We start from the raw sequence: 15,821 nt of genomic DNA, 5'->3' as shown, positions 1-15,821 counted from the left end.
GTTATACCTATTGTTATGCTATGTATTATTTGCTACACATATGTAAATCAGCAGATATACCCCTCCAGAGTTAAGAAAGTGTGTAATTGTCTCACATGCAATACTATAATTTACCAATACTCTCAGTTTAATTTTATTTTACAAAAATTAAATTATTTTCTCTTAACTTTGTCACATATAATTATGTTTTAAAAGATAAAAGAGCTTTAAAGGAGATAGTTTTAGGAGCTAAAGGTAATGTAATACATTGATGGACCTTTCTTATATTTTCTAGAACTCTATAAAGATTCAAGGCATGACTCTAAAACTACTATTAACTAAAGCCTACCATGTATTCCTTGAGCAAAATGAGTTTGTAGGACATTTTCTAGTATATTACACACAATTTTTCAAAATGTTGACTCTGATACTTACATAGATTTTAAAATTCTTTAGAAAAAGTGAGTTCCACGTTGGCTCTGTAACCTATTTTAATATCCAGCATACATTACACACACATAGCTTGTCTAATTGAGTTGTAGTGAATGTTTCTCAAAATTTGCATATATTTGCTTATGCAGATTCTAGAAATTAATATATTGAACATTAAGATTAAACTAACAACTTTATTTTCCATCAGTATGTTTGAATATATGAATTTAGGAAGTATTTTTATGTTTTCTCAAAATTAATTAGCATAAGATGAGAACTTGAGCTCTTCCTCTTGAAGCCTCTGTTTCCTCAGCTGCAATGGAATTGTTATGTCCCGTGAGAGGACACAGTATAATTTACTCAGTCAGTCCCAGGTGTACTCTTTTATCATTTAAAAAACATCCACTCATGTCCGAGTTAGACCAAAGCAGAAATCATAAAGAGATTTCCATCCCACAATAATGTTCAAATGTTCAACTCGAGTCATTTTCAGATTTATATTTATTTTTATATAACCCTATGTGAACATATGTTAGATTAATAATTGTTTTCATACTTGATGGTTATTTGAAATATGAATTATTAAGCATAACCAAGATGCTAAATGCAAGTAGTTAATTCACTGTTTTCATGACATTTCTTTTGCTACCAGACTCATTTTTCTTTGGCTGTGGCTATCATTTCATAATGGGCACAGGTAAAAACACACCTTTATACTTTTTTGACACTTTTAATAATATTTTTGTTGTTAAATTTGGTTTTGATCATTTGCTCTTTATCATGGGTATATGATCTTCGAACCTACCTGAAAATACTTGACCTAAAAATAATAAAGAAATTAAAGAATGGAAATCAATCCTATAATGTGGCTAAAATGCTACAAACACCCATATAAAATACTGTTCCCCTTCTCAGAATCATGGTAATAATTAGAATGTTGTTAAACACTAATAAACACTGGTAGCATATCACTGATACGTTATTTATAATAGCAAAATGAGAAAAAGAAAATATGTAGTGTGTTGAACTCTAGGGAATGGATAGATTTTTGTTTTCTTTTTCCATAAATATAAGGATATTTTACATTTCATACTATTTAGTAATAAAATTAGATAGAAAGTGGTTTATGTGTTTTGTACTAATTTTATAAAAATTTGCTTATAAAGACAATAAAAGGAAATACACCACTTTGATTTTTATATCCCTCTGAATTTACTGAGCTATATATGCTTCATTTATTCTCAAATAATTTAAAATAAGTATTTACTTCTTGTTTGTTTGTTTGTTTGTTTTTTTATGTACGAGGGCCTCTCACTGTTGTGGCCTCTCCTGTTGTGGAGCACAGGCTCCAGACGCGCAGGCTCAGTGGCCATGGCTCACGGGCCCAACTGCTCTGTGGCATGTGGGATCTTCCCGGACAGGGGCACGAACCCGTGTCCCCTGCATCAGAAGGCGGACTCTCAACCACTGCGCCACCAGGGAAGCCCAGTATTTACTTTTTTATTAAACAAATATTAAGTAAAATATAGTGAAGCCTGAATGACAAATTTATGTCATTTGTTATATGTAGGTTTTGTGTGATGTAAACTCTACAAAGGAAAGGGCTATGTCTGCTTTTGTTCAACATTTTATCTCTAAAGCCCAGCAGAGTTTCTAGTTCAAAGTCATAACAAGATCTAACATTTACAAATTGCTTAACGTAGACTAGGCAGAGTTCTCAGCAGTTGATTTGTATTATTATTTTATCCTCATGATAAACATAGGATGCAGGCCTTGGAGCATATAGAGGTTGCTCATGATTACACAGCTAGTAGGTGATAGGATGGGATTTGATCTAGCCAGTATGAAGAAGCTTCCTTCTAAATACTGTATTAAATGGCCTGTCTAGACATATGATTAGACACATATTTGAATCTACAGGCAGTGTACCTCTAAGAAAGGGCCTAGTTTAGGACATGAAGCATTCAATGATGAGTTAGTTGTGTGATCTGTGAAAAACTACAGATAGATTCCTTGTTGGGTGGACAGTGTGGGAGGGGAACTGGATCAGTTTTTGAGGGACCTACCCAGTCAATGAGAAACCTCCAAAATTTCACAATAGGAATTTGCCTTGAGGGAGATGAATGCATGCAAATATAGAAAAATAATAGATAATCTTTAATCGAAGTATAATAACCACAAAAAATGGAAAACATAAAATGTAGGAATCTGCTACAAATACCTAATTCAAAGTGTATCTCATTTTTTTCACTATATATCCTCATGTATCATCCAGATTAAGTGTTCTGATCAGAATATGCTAATGTGTTTCAGATTTAAAGAGTTAATTGGAGTCATTTGATTTTAACTACCAGTAAAAGGGATGGGGAGGCACATGTCTGAACCAAAATGAAATATGGCATATTTGATAGAAAGAAGCAGAGGCAGAGGGAAAAAGCAAGGAGAGGATTTGGTGAGAGAGGAAAAGAAAAGACAAATATATTAAGACAAAAATAATCACGTAGTGGGGACAGTATAAAGGAGAACATTGGACTACAATGTTGGAAAGAAGGATAAAATGAGAATAAAGAATTTTTAAATTTTATTCCATTAGACTTCATTTACCTCAAAGTTAATAATAGTAATTTTTCAAGTGTTTTATTTAAATTAAAATCACTAATATAATGAAAATAAGATTAGGATTCAGTAATTGTGCATTACTTCATTTAGAGAGGAGGCATCCTTTATTATGTGATTATTCACAGGTTTTAGCTGTTAATATATGGGTTACACATAGCCTGACAAAGTTCCTAAGTATCACCCTTTACACTTCTCTGTAAATGGTTATTTGTATAGGTAAAAGCAGAGAAAATCACATCTATAAAACTATAATAAGTTTATTTTCCTTTAAATCAGGTAGGAGACTTACAAAAGAACAATACATTTTCAGGATATAAATACATATACTTTTTATTTAGACATATATTTTATGTGTATACATATATATATATATATATATATACACACACACACACACACATATATATATAAAATCTTATTGTAAAATGCAGTTTTCTCTTTCCTCACACTTATTTGGATTTACTTTTATTGAGAAATTTGAATTAAAATAAGAAAATAAGAAAAATGCTACACTCAAGGAGTCACTAAGAATCTAATAAAATTAGAAGTTTTCCAAACTACATTTTGCATAATAACCATAACTTTTACAGTGGAGAAAAATAGTAAGGTATTAAAATTATTCAGCTATCTCTGCATTTTATTAACATTTTTTCTTTTTAAATCTAGTATAGTAATAAGTCATCTCTGTATGTTTTTGAACAAGCCAGTTTAACTCTTTTGGGCCCATTTTTACTTATTTATTAAAAGAGGTAATTAAACCAAGTATAGTATCTTCCACATATACAGATAGTATTGGGTTGGCCAAAAAGTTCGTTCAGTTTTAAGTAAAAATAGAAGACACATTTTTTATTTTCACTAAGAACTTTATTGAACAATGTATTCACTAACCAAATGAACTTTTTGGCCAACCCAGTATTTATAATATGTGCATTTCTGTTTAAAAATAGATATATGTACAAAGTGTATGAGTGGGCTAAGGAGGGATCAATTAGTGCAGTAATGTCAATATTAGTAATAAATAATAATAACTATCCTCTATAAATAAGATCAAGATTTACCTGTAGTTCTTAAATGTTTATTAGTACCAAAATCTGCAACTGGAGCCATAAAGCTGCCTCCTATATGCTTTTCTTGTTTTTTTGGTAATTGTAGACATGCAGGAAATGTAATTGGCATTGACCCAAATTCTCATATTTAAGGTCTACAGTAATCAGAAATTGTACTGCCCACAATTTAAAGCTTATGTAAATGAAGTACATATAGCCTTACATAAAGGGCTTTTTGGACAAGATAATCTGCAAGTCTTCTCCTATGTATAAGCTTATATATTCTATATTTTAATATAGGTATTGAACAAGTGAAAGGTTTGTAAAAAATAAAATAGAGAAGTACTTAGTCCAGTTCTGATCTTATTACACACTTGATAAATATTAAAAGAATCTAGATTATATTAGTATTTCAGATAAATACTAATATAATCAGATATAGTCAGAGAAGGATTATATTTGAATTAGGTAGATAAATTATAAGACTATACTGAGTGGAAGATAATATCCCATTAAATAACCCAAAATAATATAGGAGAAAATACAAGGTATTTGAGGTTAAATATAAACAGTCTCTGATAAGTATTCTGTTCTTAAAAATGAGGTAATGCTTTGAAAATTTAAAAAGTTATTCAAATTTAAATCAATTATCCAAATTTATCATATTCAACTATCTCTGTCATCTTAATTATACTTTTTACTCTTATAGGTATGTCAAATCTTTTTGGAGAAGGATAAGTGAAAGTTTTTATACTATTAAGTGTTAAAATATCTGGAAAAATAACATACATACAAGAAAAAAACATATGTTTTACAATGGTTAAAAGGTGTTAATTGGAAAACCAAACTATAGAATGCTCAAGAATAGGAAGCTGCAATGGAGAGCATAATTTTAGATGTATCTTTATCTCAAATATAAGCCCACAAAGAGACATGATGTATATCTACATTAGCCCACTGGTTGACCTATGTGGACCAGTGCAGTACTTTCCATGGAACTGTACCAGGCTAACATATATTTAAAAATATTAAAGAAAACACAAGCACTCATATTTCATCCTAAGCTTTAAGATTTCATAGGAGTCTTGTCTAATTTGATAAGTGCTTTTCATTTTATTGGAATGAATACCTGAAAAGGCAGAAGAACTACACTTTTCTCAGACAGATGAGATTTCATCTGAGTTTAGAGGAAATAACTTCTTTACAAATTTTTGATTCTAGAAAATAACCAAAAATAGCCATTCTAGTTAGATGGCACACATAGTTAAGAAATATTTAATATCAATCACTCAGTAAAGGTGGATATGTTTGTTTTTCTTCTTTAAGAAATTATTTTAGACTTACCCATGTATTAATTACAATAATGTCAAAGTTATATACTTATAACTGATTTTGAAATAATATTCAACTAAATATCAATTTTTCAAAATCAGTTACATGTTTGGGATATTATAGTAAGTTTATATCACTTATTTTTTAGAAATATTATTTAAGAGTCAGCTCTTATTATCTCATTAACAAATCTAAACCTTTCATATAATTATAGCTAAATGTAGTTACATATACAGATAAAAACATTGCATAATAACAAATGGCATTTAAAATCATGGGCAGCCTTAAAAAATGAAATGATTATTTTCAGTTTTCAGGATAAACCATTGCTGGATAGAACATAGCTAAAATAATATTTAAAAGACTTGGAATATTGTTGTTATGCTATCAGGTCATTTGACCTTAATTCAGTTCCTTAATCTTTCTGAATCCAGGGATCCTAATTAACAGAATGAAGATTTAAAGTTCTATTTCCCATGCCTACCACATCAAGTTGTTTCAGTGATCAAATGAGATCAAAAGAAATTTGTCAAATGCAAGCAATCATTGTTTTTATGCAAAATAATGCAAACAAAACTGTCTAAAACTGATGACACTATTTGATATTCCTTTCATTTCAGGCCAAAATACATTAAACTTGACTGCCATTTGAATGACATTTGAGTAAAGGTAAAGACGTTTGTTGAAATGCAATGGAATAATTGTTCTCAGTAATCATCTTAGATGTCAGTTACAAAATAGCAGGAAACATTAAGAAACATACAACCGAAAATAAGTAGAAGTGAGATAGCTAACGCTAAATAGTAGTTTCAGTTATAGTTCTTATCTTGAAAGAGATCACATCTCATAACTGTATGTCCATAATAACTACCTTAGCAAAAAATAAAATAAAAAAGAAAACTTAGTTTACATGGATTAATATATACCTACCGACTCCAGACATTTCAGGAACACTGGCAGTGTACAAGTCTTTTGTGAATTTCGGTTCATTGTCATTGATATCATGGATTTTAATTATAAATTCAGATTCAGGCTCCACCTGCCGCCCGGTTTTTCTGTCTATAGCCTTGGCACGAAGAACGTACAGGGACTTTTCTTCTCTGTCTAATTTCTTTGCCGCATGAATATCTCCTGTGTTTTCATCTATTATGAACAGACTGCCAGCCCCATCTCCTGTTAATATGTATTTTAAATTTCCATCTCCTTTATCTTGGTCAGTGTGAAGCTTCAGAGAGGTAGAAAAGAAGAGTTCTATAAATATGTGCATTGTTATTACAGAAAAAATAATTTTGGCAGATATTAATTTATCTCTACATGACATCACTGGAACAATGATGGCAGTGGTTATCTTAATTTTTACTGTGGAGAGATTAAACATTTTAGTTTTATCATTCTCAAAATTTTTAAATACATATTTATATGAGACTACATTTAAAATAAAATAAAAAGTATATATAAATTTCTCAAAACACAGTGTTTCCAAGACATTTTTGAGTAGAATGCTACCAAGATTTAAATGTCTAGTACATTAACAAGAAAAAATCCATTGGTCTAATAAATCTTAAGTGTACAATATTAATATACTCGATTACATCTAAAATCACTAAACCCAAAGAGGTGATGTGAGAAATTTCTGACCTTATTATGATGATAAGTTTAGGATATATACCATAATTTTAAATGACTTTCCCTCCCTTCAGTGTAATATTGCTTGCAGATGCACAGGCTCTGTCATCAGAGACCAACCAGAGACAGAATATTAATCTCATAGATTATTCTCTACATGACTTTGGGAGAGTACTCTTTCAACCAGGAGGTTCTCACTTTTTGGAAATTGATGTATTTTATAGACATTTGAAATTTCAAGTGATGTAAAACACACAGGGCTTTTCCATTGGTCATGTAAATAATTTGATGAAAATATTAGGATTTTTTTCATAAATTATCTTCCTTCTATTCATTCCCATCTTAAAATTAAACTTCTTAGTATAGAAGATTTTTCACTGAGTATTTAAAACAGACAAACGGATCATGTATTTACAGAAATTTTGAGTTGGAAAAAATCCTAATGTTTTTGCAAACCTGACACTATTCTGAAACTTGAGTCTTTACTAGCCTATGCCTGCTCTGTTGTCTTCCATCATATACTTCACAATTCCCAATACATTCTTACTCCATCTATTTCTTTAGTGTCCCATTCCATCTTTGAACAATTTAACTATTTGAATCTATTTTTTATGGTAGCCAAAATTACAGACTTGAGATTCATACTTTACTCCTCCTTTACCCAATGTTAAAATAACCATATGGGGCCTCCCTGGTGGCGCAGTGGTTGAGAGTCCGCCTGCCGATGCAGGGGATACGGGTTCGTGCCCCGGTCTGGGAGGATCCCATATGCCGCGGAGCGGCTGGGCCCGTGGGCCATGGCTGCTGGGCCTGCGTGTCCGGAGCCTGTGCTCCGCAACGGGAGAGGCCACGACAGTGAGAGGCCCGCGTACCACACACACACAAAAAAATAACCATATGTAGCCTTTTCTTCTCTGAAATATCTCCCCCACCCATCCATCTGTCTCCATCTCTATGGCTACCACCCGGGTTTTGTTCATCATATCTTATCTATACCAGTGGAACAATCTTCTAATTGATGCCTACCTCCCTCTTGTTCTACTCCAAACAATTTTCCATACTAAAGAAACTGATTTTTCTACATCACAAATCGAGTCATATTACTTCTTAGCTTAAAAATCTTCAACCAGGTACAGTGCATAAGAACCATGAATCTAAAGTCTTATAAACCAGGCTTGGTCTCATGCAAATTTCTGTTATATTGGGCAAATTGTGTGTGTGTGTGTGTGTGTGTGTGTGTGTGTGTTTAAGCCACTTCTATTAAAAGGGGATAATATTCTTTTTTAAAAGAATCGTTACTTTTATTGTTATTCTATTTCCTTGGACTCTATAGCCTTATTTATGCATTATCCATAATCTTGTTCTCATCTCCAGATGTGTTTTCTGTCACCTTTATCCACTTTGCTATACACTCTGTACATACCAATTGTTTTGTTTTGCCTGTTTTGTTTTCTTCATTTCTCAGAAGACCTGTTCCAGCTTTCATACCTGATGTTTGCAGATGTTTCTCTCACCCTTTAACACCCTTTCTCTTCTCTGTATTTTCCCCTAACTAAATGTTCATCAAATCTCATTAAAATATTTTTTTCTTAAGGATGCTTTCCCTAACCCTCTAGACTAGAATAAATATGCCTGCTCTGTAATTATAAAACACATTTCACTTTCCTATCATGATACCCCATTTGGTAAAATTGTTTGTTGTGCTCACTAAACTGTAAAATCCAAGAGAGAAAGATTGATATATATATATATATATATAATTTCTATGGCCTCAACACATATTTCTTAAAAACCAAATATTTCCTCTTTTTTTAACAATATGTTTTTACATATATAAAACAAGTTTAGTTGTCAGTGATTATTAGAAAAATCAGATTATAAATAACATAAAACTTGCCTTTTTTAAATAAAATTACATCTTAGAAATCTATGTAAATAAAATTACTTTAATGATTGCATTTTTCAAATAGTTTTTTCAAGCTACTGTATAATAGATATTTTTGTACATTTATCTTTGTATTGTTAGTACTTTTATTCTAAGAGGAGAAAAAGAAGATACTTTTAATGGAAGGAAATAATTAGGAAAATATGAAAAAGATACATGTATAGATAGATAATTTAAATGTATTAGAAGCTTTATTTAATTTGGCAAAAATGTTGAGACAACTAAAATGTTCACCTTATTAATGTGGTTAGAATGTGTACAATGCTATTATTTATAGTCATTAAAATTATGGTCTACATATATACTGTTGGATGTAAATCATTTAAATGAGATATTATGTTAAAATACAATCTATAGAGTATAATTTCAACTTTTTATATCTTTATTTTTCATAAAAATACTCAACATATGCATAATATTGCAAGCACTTGTATAGTTTTAAAATGTTTCCCTTTGTTTTTAGGTTGTATATGTTTTATACATTTTTATGAATAAATTTGTATTAATTTCTCCATAAAATAAAGGAAAACTAAATAAAACTAGTCTGGAGAGATATAGGAAATAAACTACACGATGTCTCCCACAGCGGGTACTCTAGTCTTCTCACATTTATACACAGAAAAAGAAACATGAGAGATTAGTCAGTTATCAATATTGTCAAATATATTGTCAGACTGAAACAAAGATAATCCAGGGATAATGCTGCAATTTACTGAAAATTGTGGAATATTAAATGTGGTGAGGTAAAGATTGTGTATTGTCAGGGTCCCTATCCCATGCTTATATTATGGAAATTATTAATAAGTAGCCAAAATAAAAGGCAGGAACACGTTTGTACTGTTATAGAATTTCTGTGGAAATTTACATATGTATACACAAATGAAAATTAGTTTTAAATTTTCTATATCCCTCCCCACTATCTTTCCATATATTTAACATAATAACACTATAATAAATATTGTTATATCTTTATTTTTTGCATTTAATAGAGATTTAACATTCTATTGTGATTATTAAAATGTGTAGGAAACTGAATCTGTGTCTATCACACTAAATTATATATGATTCTACATGTTGGATTCAAACACCTATGGAAACAATGTACTTCTTAGATTTTCTACTCATTCAAAATATGTTGAAGTCTACAAAAGTATTTAGTCAAACATAATAATAATCCTAGTAACTATACTTTCCTCTGAATGGTTTTATATTCAATATTTAAAATTTCAAGGAAAATTCAGCATTATAATATCATGGTGTTTGGACTGAGGATGATGTCCAAAGGGAAATTAAGATATTTATGAAATTACAAGACTTTCAGAATAAGTATGTTGTCTGAATATATTAAATTTTAGTTACTAAATAAATCTTTGCAACAAACTAATATTATTTTAGTCATTCATATATTGAAATCATTGTAATTTAGATTTATTATTCTATTTCTACCTGTTTTAAACCGTGTCGCAGTAGTTCATATATATTACTTATTCTGTTAATTTAAAATGCCATTTTAAAAGTATTATTTTACACAAAATCAAACACATTTTAAAGCATTGTCTTTAATTCACAATTTCATTTTAAGAACAAAAGCTCCCAATAGTTATTTTCTGGTGCAATATAACAAAAATGAAAACTACTATCTTAAAATACTAAATTTCTCTATTATGTACATTATTAATTTTGAATTATACATTTAGAATTGATAGAAATTGATAGGAAAACCTATTATACAATAACTTAAATATAAACAAAAGTCTTAAAAATAAAACCAAAATTCAACATTTTGTAGTATCATAAAAAAATAGAAATCTTGAAAATATTGTTTATCTATTATAGAACAAAGCCCACATAAAATCCCTTAAGAAATAAGAGTACCAAAAAGTAATTATTTTCTTCATACATCAATAAACCAAATAGTCTTCGCTTCCTGGTCATAACTTAGTGGCCTCTTCTGAACTTTAATAAATACACTGAAAGCAAAATAAGTCATGGATAAATATTTTAGATGCTAACTATTATTTTCCAACATTACATTTTTAGTTTTGCTCTGCTACAATTTTTTTGTTTTTAGAAATTTTGAAAAAGTAAATATGTACATGCAAAATAAGCTAAAAATTTAAACTGTGATGGTTAATTTTATATGCCAATTTAACTGGGCCACAGAATGTCCAAATATTTGGTTAAATGTTATTCTGAATGTGTCTATGGGGATACTTCTGGAAGAGATTCACAACTCAATCTGTAGACTGTGTGAAGTAGATTGTCCTTTCCTAAAGTGGGTGGGCCTCATCTAATCCTTTAAAGGCCAGAATACAAAAAGACTGAAAACAGGAGAATTCACTCTTTCTTCCTGCTGTCTGTGATTCAGACTGGAAGTTACACCACTGAATCTCCAGTTCTCAAGCATTTGGACTTGGACTTGAACTATTCCATCGGCATTCTGGGTCTCCAGCTTGCCAACTGCAGATCTTAGGACTTTCCAGGCTCCATAATCATGGTAGCCAATTCTTTACATATATATGTTTATATAATAATATAATATAAATGTATATTGGTATAAAATAATGTAATGGATATGTATTTATATTTTTTTCCAGAGAAACAGAATTAATTTTGTGTGTATTTATAATATATATATACATGATGTATACATAAATATATATATATATTATAATTTATAAAAATAAAATCTTTATTAGTCTGGGTTTTCCAGAGAAAGAAAACTAGTAGTCTTTAGGGAGGTTGGAATGTTAGTGTAGCTTTGTCGTTTAAGATCTACTCACCCACACTGAGAGGGTCCAGAAGACATCTTTCACCACTATGGTGAGAAACAAATAGTGAGAGAGCCCACGCATCCTTGAAGAGCTTTGTGATCACTCTTTTTCTGTAGGCCAGATCTTATAGTGGGAACTGCTATCAATGAATTGGGAAACCTATATGCAATGGGAGTAATTGGATCCCAGAGTGACAGAGGCTAAGTTCAGCAGTCACCTGCCAAAAGATAGGTGGCAGGATTATCATAATGGACAGCAGAGTCAAAGCAGCAGTCAGGATAGTCTGACTCACACAGGCCTATGGCATTGGCTAATTGAGTACAGTGTTCCTAGAAGTAGAGAGGAAGGCTACTAAATCCATACTTAACCCGTAAAAGCAGAAAAGTTCAAGGTCAAGAGAGCAAAACACCAACATAAATCATAAAAACAGAGTCAATCAGTTCCTAGGCCTGAACCAGTTTACAGAATCAGAATCTCTTGAATAAAGAGGATGCCAAGTCCTCTTGAGAAAGGACCCCAGTACACACCAAAAATTTGTACTCTTAGTCTTTTTCCCAGCCTTCCCTAAAAAACATATGCCTTTTACCAGGATAACTGTGCAGTGAGGAAAAGAAAATAATTGGACATTTTGGTATTACTGGACACTGACTCTGAACTAATATTGATTCCAGGAGATCTAAAATATCAGTGTGATCTGCCTACCCGAGTAGAGGCATATGAAAGTCAGGTGACGGATGGAGTTTTACCTGAGGTTCATCTCATACTGGGCTCAGTGGGTCCCTAAACCCATTCTGTGGTAAATAATAAATTGTCACTTCTGGCCTATCCTACAACCAAAAAAGAGGCACAATGGCTAGTGGGCCTCTTTGGACTTTGGAGGCAGCATATTCCTCATTTGGGTGTTTTATCCCTATCCATTTACCAAGTCACCTGAAAAGCTTCTGGCTTTGAGTTGGACTCAGAACTCGAGAAGTCTCTGCAACAAGTCTGGGCTGGTATGCGAGCTACTCTATCACTTTGACCATATAATCCAACAGATCCAGAGGTGCTTAAAGTGTCAGTGGCAGATAAAGATGCTGGTTGGAGCCTGTGACAGGCCCCTATAGGTGAGTTGCAGTGCAGACCCTCCTAATTTTGGAGCAAAGCCCTGATATCCTCTGTCTACAACTAATCTCCTTTTGAGAAAAACCTTGGCCTACAAACTGATTGCTTAACTGCGGGTACCAAGTTACCATGCAACCTGAGATGCTCATCATGAACTGCATGTTATCTGACCTATCAAGCCATAAAGTTGAGTGTGCGCAACAGTATTCCATCATCAAATGGAACTGGTACATATGTGATCAGGCCTGGATATGCTCTGAAAACACAAGTTACAGGAAGTAGTGGCCCAAATGCCCATGGTCCCCACTCCTGCTACACTGCCCTCTCTCCCCAGTCTTCACCTGTAGCCTCATGAGGAGTTTCTTCTTCAGGTGACGGAAGAAGAAAAGTCTTGGGGCTGGTTTAAAAAGACTTCTGCATGACTTTCAGGCGTCACTCAAAACTGGACTACAATACTACAGTCCCTTTCTGAGACATCCTTGAAGGACAGTGCTGAAGAGAAATCCTCTCAGTGGACAGAACTTTAAGCAGTGCATGTATATATACGTGTGTGTGTACATAAATATATAAATATGTTATCATATATATAACCTATTCAACATGTTATATGTGTTCTGTTTCTCTGAAGAACTCAGAGTAAAGTTTGCAAAATCAAAGTAAATTCATCTCTAATCAATCTTCCTTTAAAAATGAGAAATAAGGGTATTTTATTTGCTTATTTTAATTTTTGTTTAAAGTGTTTTTAATTGCAAAAGTATGCCATATTGCCCAACTCTTATTATGAACAATCATTACACATCCTTAAAATTATATTTGGAATTTTCTAACATCTTGCTCAATTTTTAATGAGGAAAGCCATAGAGCTGTTGCTGACAGTTGCTAAAAATAACCATTAATAACAATTACAATATATTTCTGATGTTTTAGTAATGTTAAAATGCATTTCCAGTATATTTGGAAATATATTCTGTGTCTTAACAGTATATTTTTTGTGTTTGTTTCAGATAAAACAATTTATTATCTTTAAGTTTACTTATATTAGGTATGGGCTTCATGACTGTTATATTAATATCGAGTTTTATGATAAATAAAACCTAAATAGAAGGCCACTAATATGCAATATATTTACACCATAAACATTTCCAGTTTGGGCTAACCTGGGTTAACTGGGCTTACCCTCTCATAGTAAGCAACTACAAATCTGGACAAAATATATGAAGCCAATGTTTTCAGGAACTGAACAGCAGAGGGGAAGCCACAAGATGAACTATAAATTCACTCTAGCGTAGCATTCTGCCTGCGAAGAGTTTTACTGCAGGGAAGTGGAGCCTATACAGAGATTAGTGATTCTGCTGGGCATATATCCAATTTCAGTGAATTTCAATAAAAAATAATTACAAAAAATGTAAATTTGGGCACATCATCGTCAAATCGATGAAAACTATTATTTAGAGAAAATATTCATATTTCTTAATTTTTTGTGATTTCCTCTTTATCTAGAAGTGTACTATTAATTTTCAGAAATTTTAATGTTTTCTAGTTATTTTTTGATCAGTTTTAAATCTGATTCTGTTGTGAACAAAGAGACCTTTAAAGCATCCAAGGAATAAACATATATTCAGGGAAAAAATATAACAATAAAGACAGCTGAATTCACATTAGAAGTAATAAAACCCAAAATTGTTCAGTAAAATAACCTTTCAAAAATGAAGAAATAATAACATTTTGAGAAAAAAATGGTGAGAGAATCCACTGTAATAGGACTTTCATTTCAAAAAATACTAAATCAGTATCTTTAGGCTGCATAGAAATAATCCTAGATTGAATCCTTGACATAAAGAAATGAAGAGCCATGGAAAGGGCAAAACAGTTGCTAAATATAAGAGACTTTAAAAGTATTTCTTAAAGACAATTGACTGTTTAAATCTAGGATAAGATCAATATATTATGAGGTTTATACAACACAGTAAAAGTAAATTGTATAGCAATAATCAGCAAGTGTGTAAAAGGTAAATGGATTGTACTTTTTGCAAAGTTATAACATTTTGTAATTATGGCATCATATTCCAGTTGGACTTAAGTAAATTAAGGATGGATATTTATCTTTATCTTTATAATCTTTCCATAATCCTTAGCACAGCTGGTAAATATTACAAGAAGATAAAGCTGAGAAGATCATAGTAAATGTAAAATGGAATACTAATTAGGGGAGAAAGAAAGATGGGGAAATTGAAACACTCTTCCATAAAGAAAGGCAAGAAATAAAAAAAGGATTAAAAAAAGAATAGGTAGAATAAATGTAATACAAGTAAATAGTCCAGTACATATTAATGGACTAAAACCTCAAGTAATAAAGAGATTTTGAGAATACACCAAAAAATAATTAACTACATGTAGATTACAAGAGCCATGATTTAAATATAGCCAAGAACACAAATACATCTGAAGTAAAGAAATACAAAACATAGGAAATAATAATTGTAAGGAAGCATGTGGGGCTATATTAATATCAGACAAAATAAACTTTGAGAAATGGTAAAGAGGAATGTTTTATAAAGATAAAAAGGGCATTATCTCAGAAAGATATAACAATTATTGATATTGTGGATGGAACAACAATTTTAAAATACATGAAGCACATTTCATAAAACTAAAAGAAGTAGTAGACAAATCCAAATCACAGTTGAATTTTATTATGGAGATGATTCGCTTTTATTTCTTATAAGAATCTAATACATTAGATATATAACTGAAATTATGAGATTTTAGAATAGATCACAGTGAGTCATTATACTATCCACATGTAATTAAAACAACAAATTAACAATTTAGGTACAAAAAGCAGATAGGTTCACTTAGTACTGTATGTGCATATTAATAATGCTTTTAGAATATTTTTTTTTATTTACAGGAAAAATACAAAGATACTACAGTTAGTTCCCACACACCTCACACCCAGTTTCT

At 31.3% G+C, this 15,821-nt stretch overlaps 1 protein-coding gene across 1 annotated transcript in view; it reads right to left on the bottom strand.

The window, feature by feature from the left end:
* The window catches only part of CDH9 (cadherin 9), a gene marked incomplete at both ends in the record, with an annotated part of 81,489 nt that overhangs the window by 32,450 nt on the left and 33,218 nt on the right, over positions 1-15,821 (bottom strand). The window contains one exon of the mRNA XM_079703714.1: positions 6,339-6,633. Coding sequence (XP_079559840.1) covers positions 6,339-6,633 — 295 coding nt within the window. The remainder of the gene's footprint in view (positions 1-6,338; positions 6,634-15,821) is intronic.

The sequence above is a fragment of the Hyperoodon ampullatus genome (genome assembly GCF_949752795.1).
Source record: "Hyperoodon ampullatus genome assembly, chromosome: 4".
Classification (NCBI taxonomy): domain Eukaryota; kingdom Metazoa; phylum Chordata; class Mammalia; order Artiodactyla; family Ziphiidae; genus Hyperoodon; species Hyperoodon ampullatus.
The sequence above is the reverse complement of the archived record's forward strand: the minus strand, read 5'-3'. Positions and strand labels throughout refer to the sequence as shown.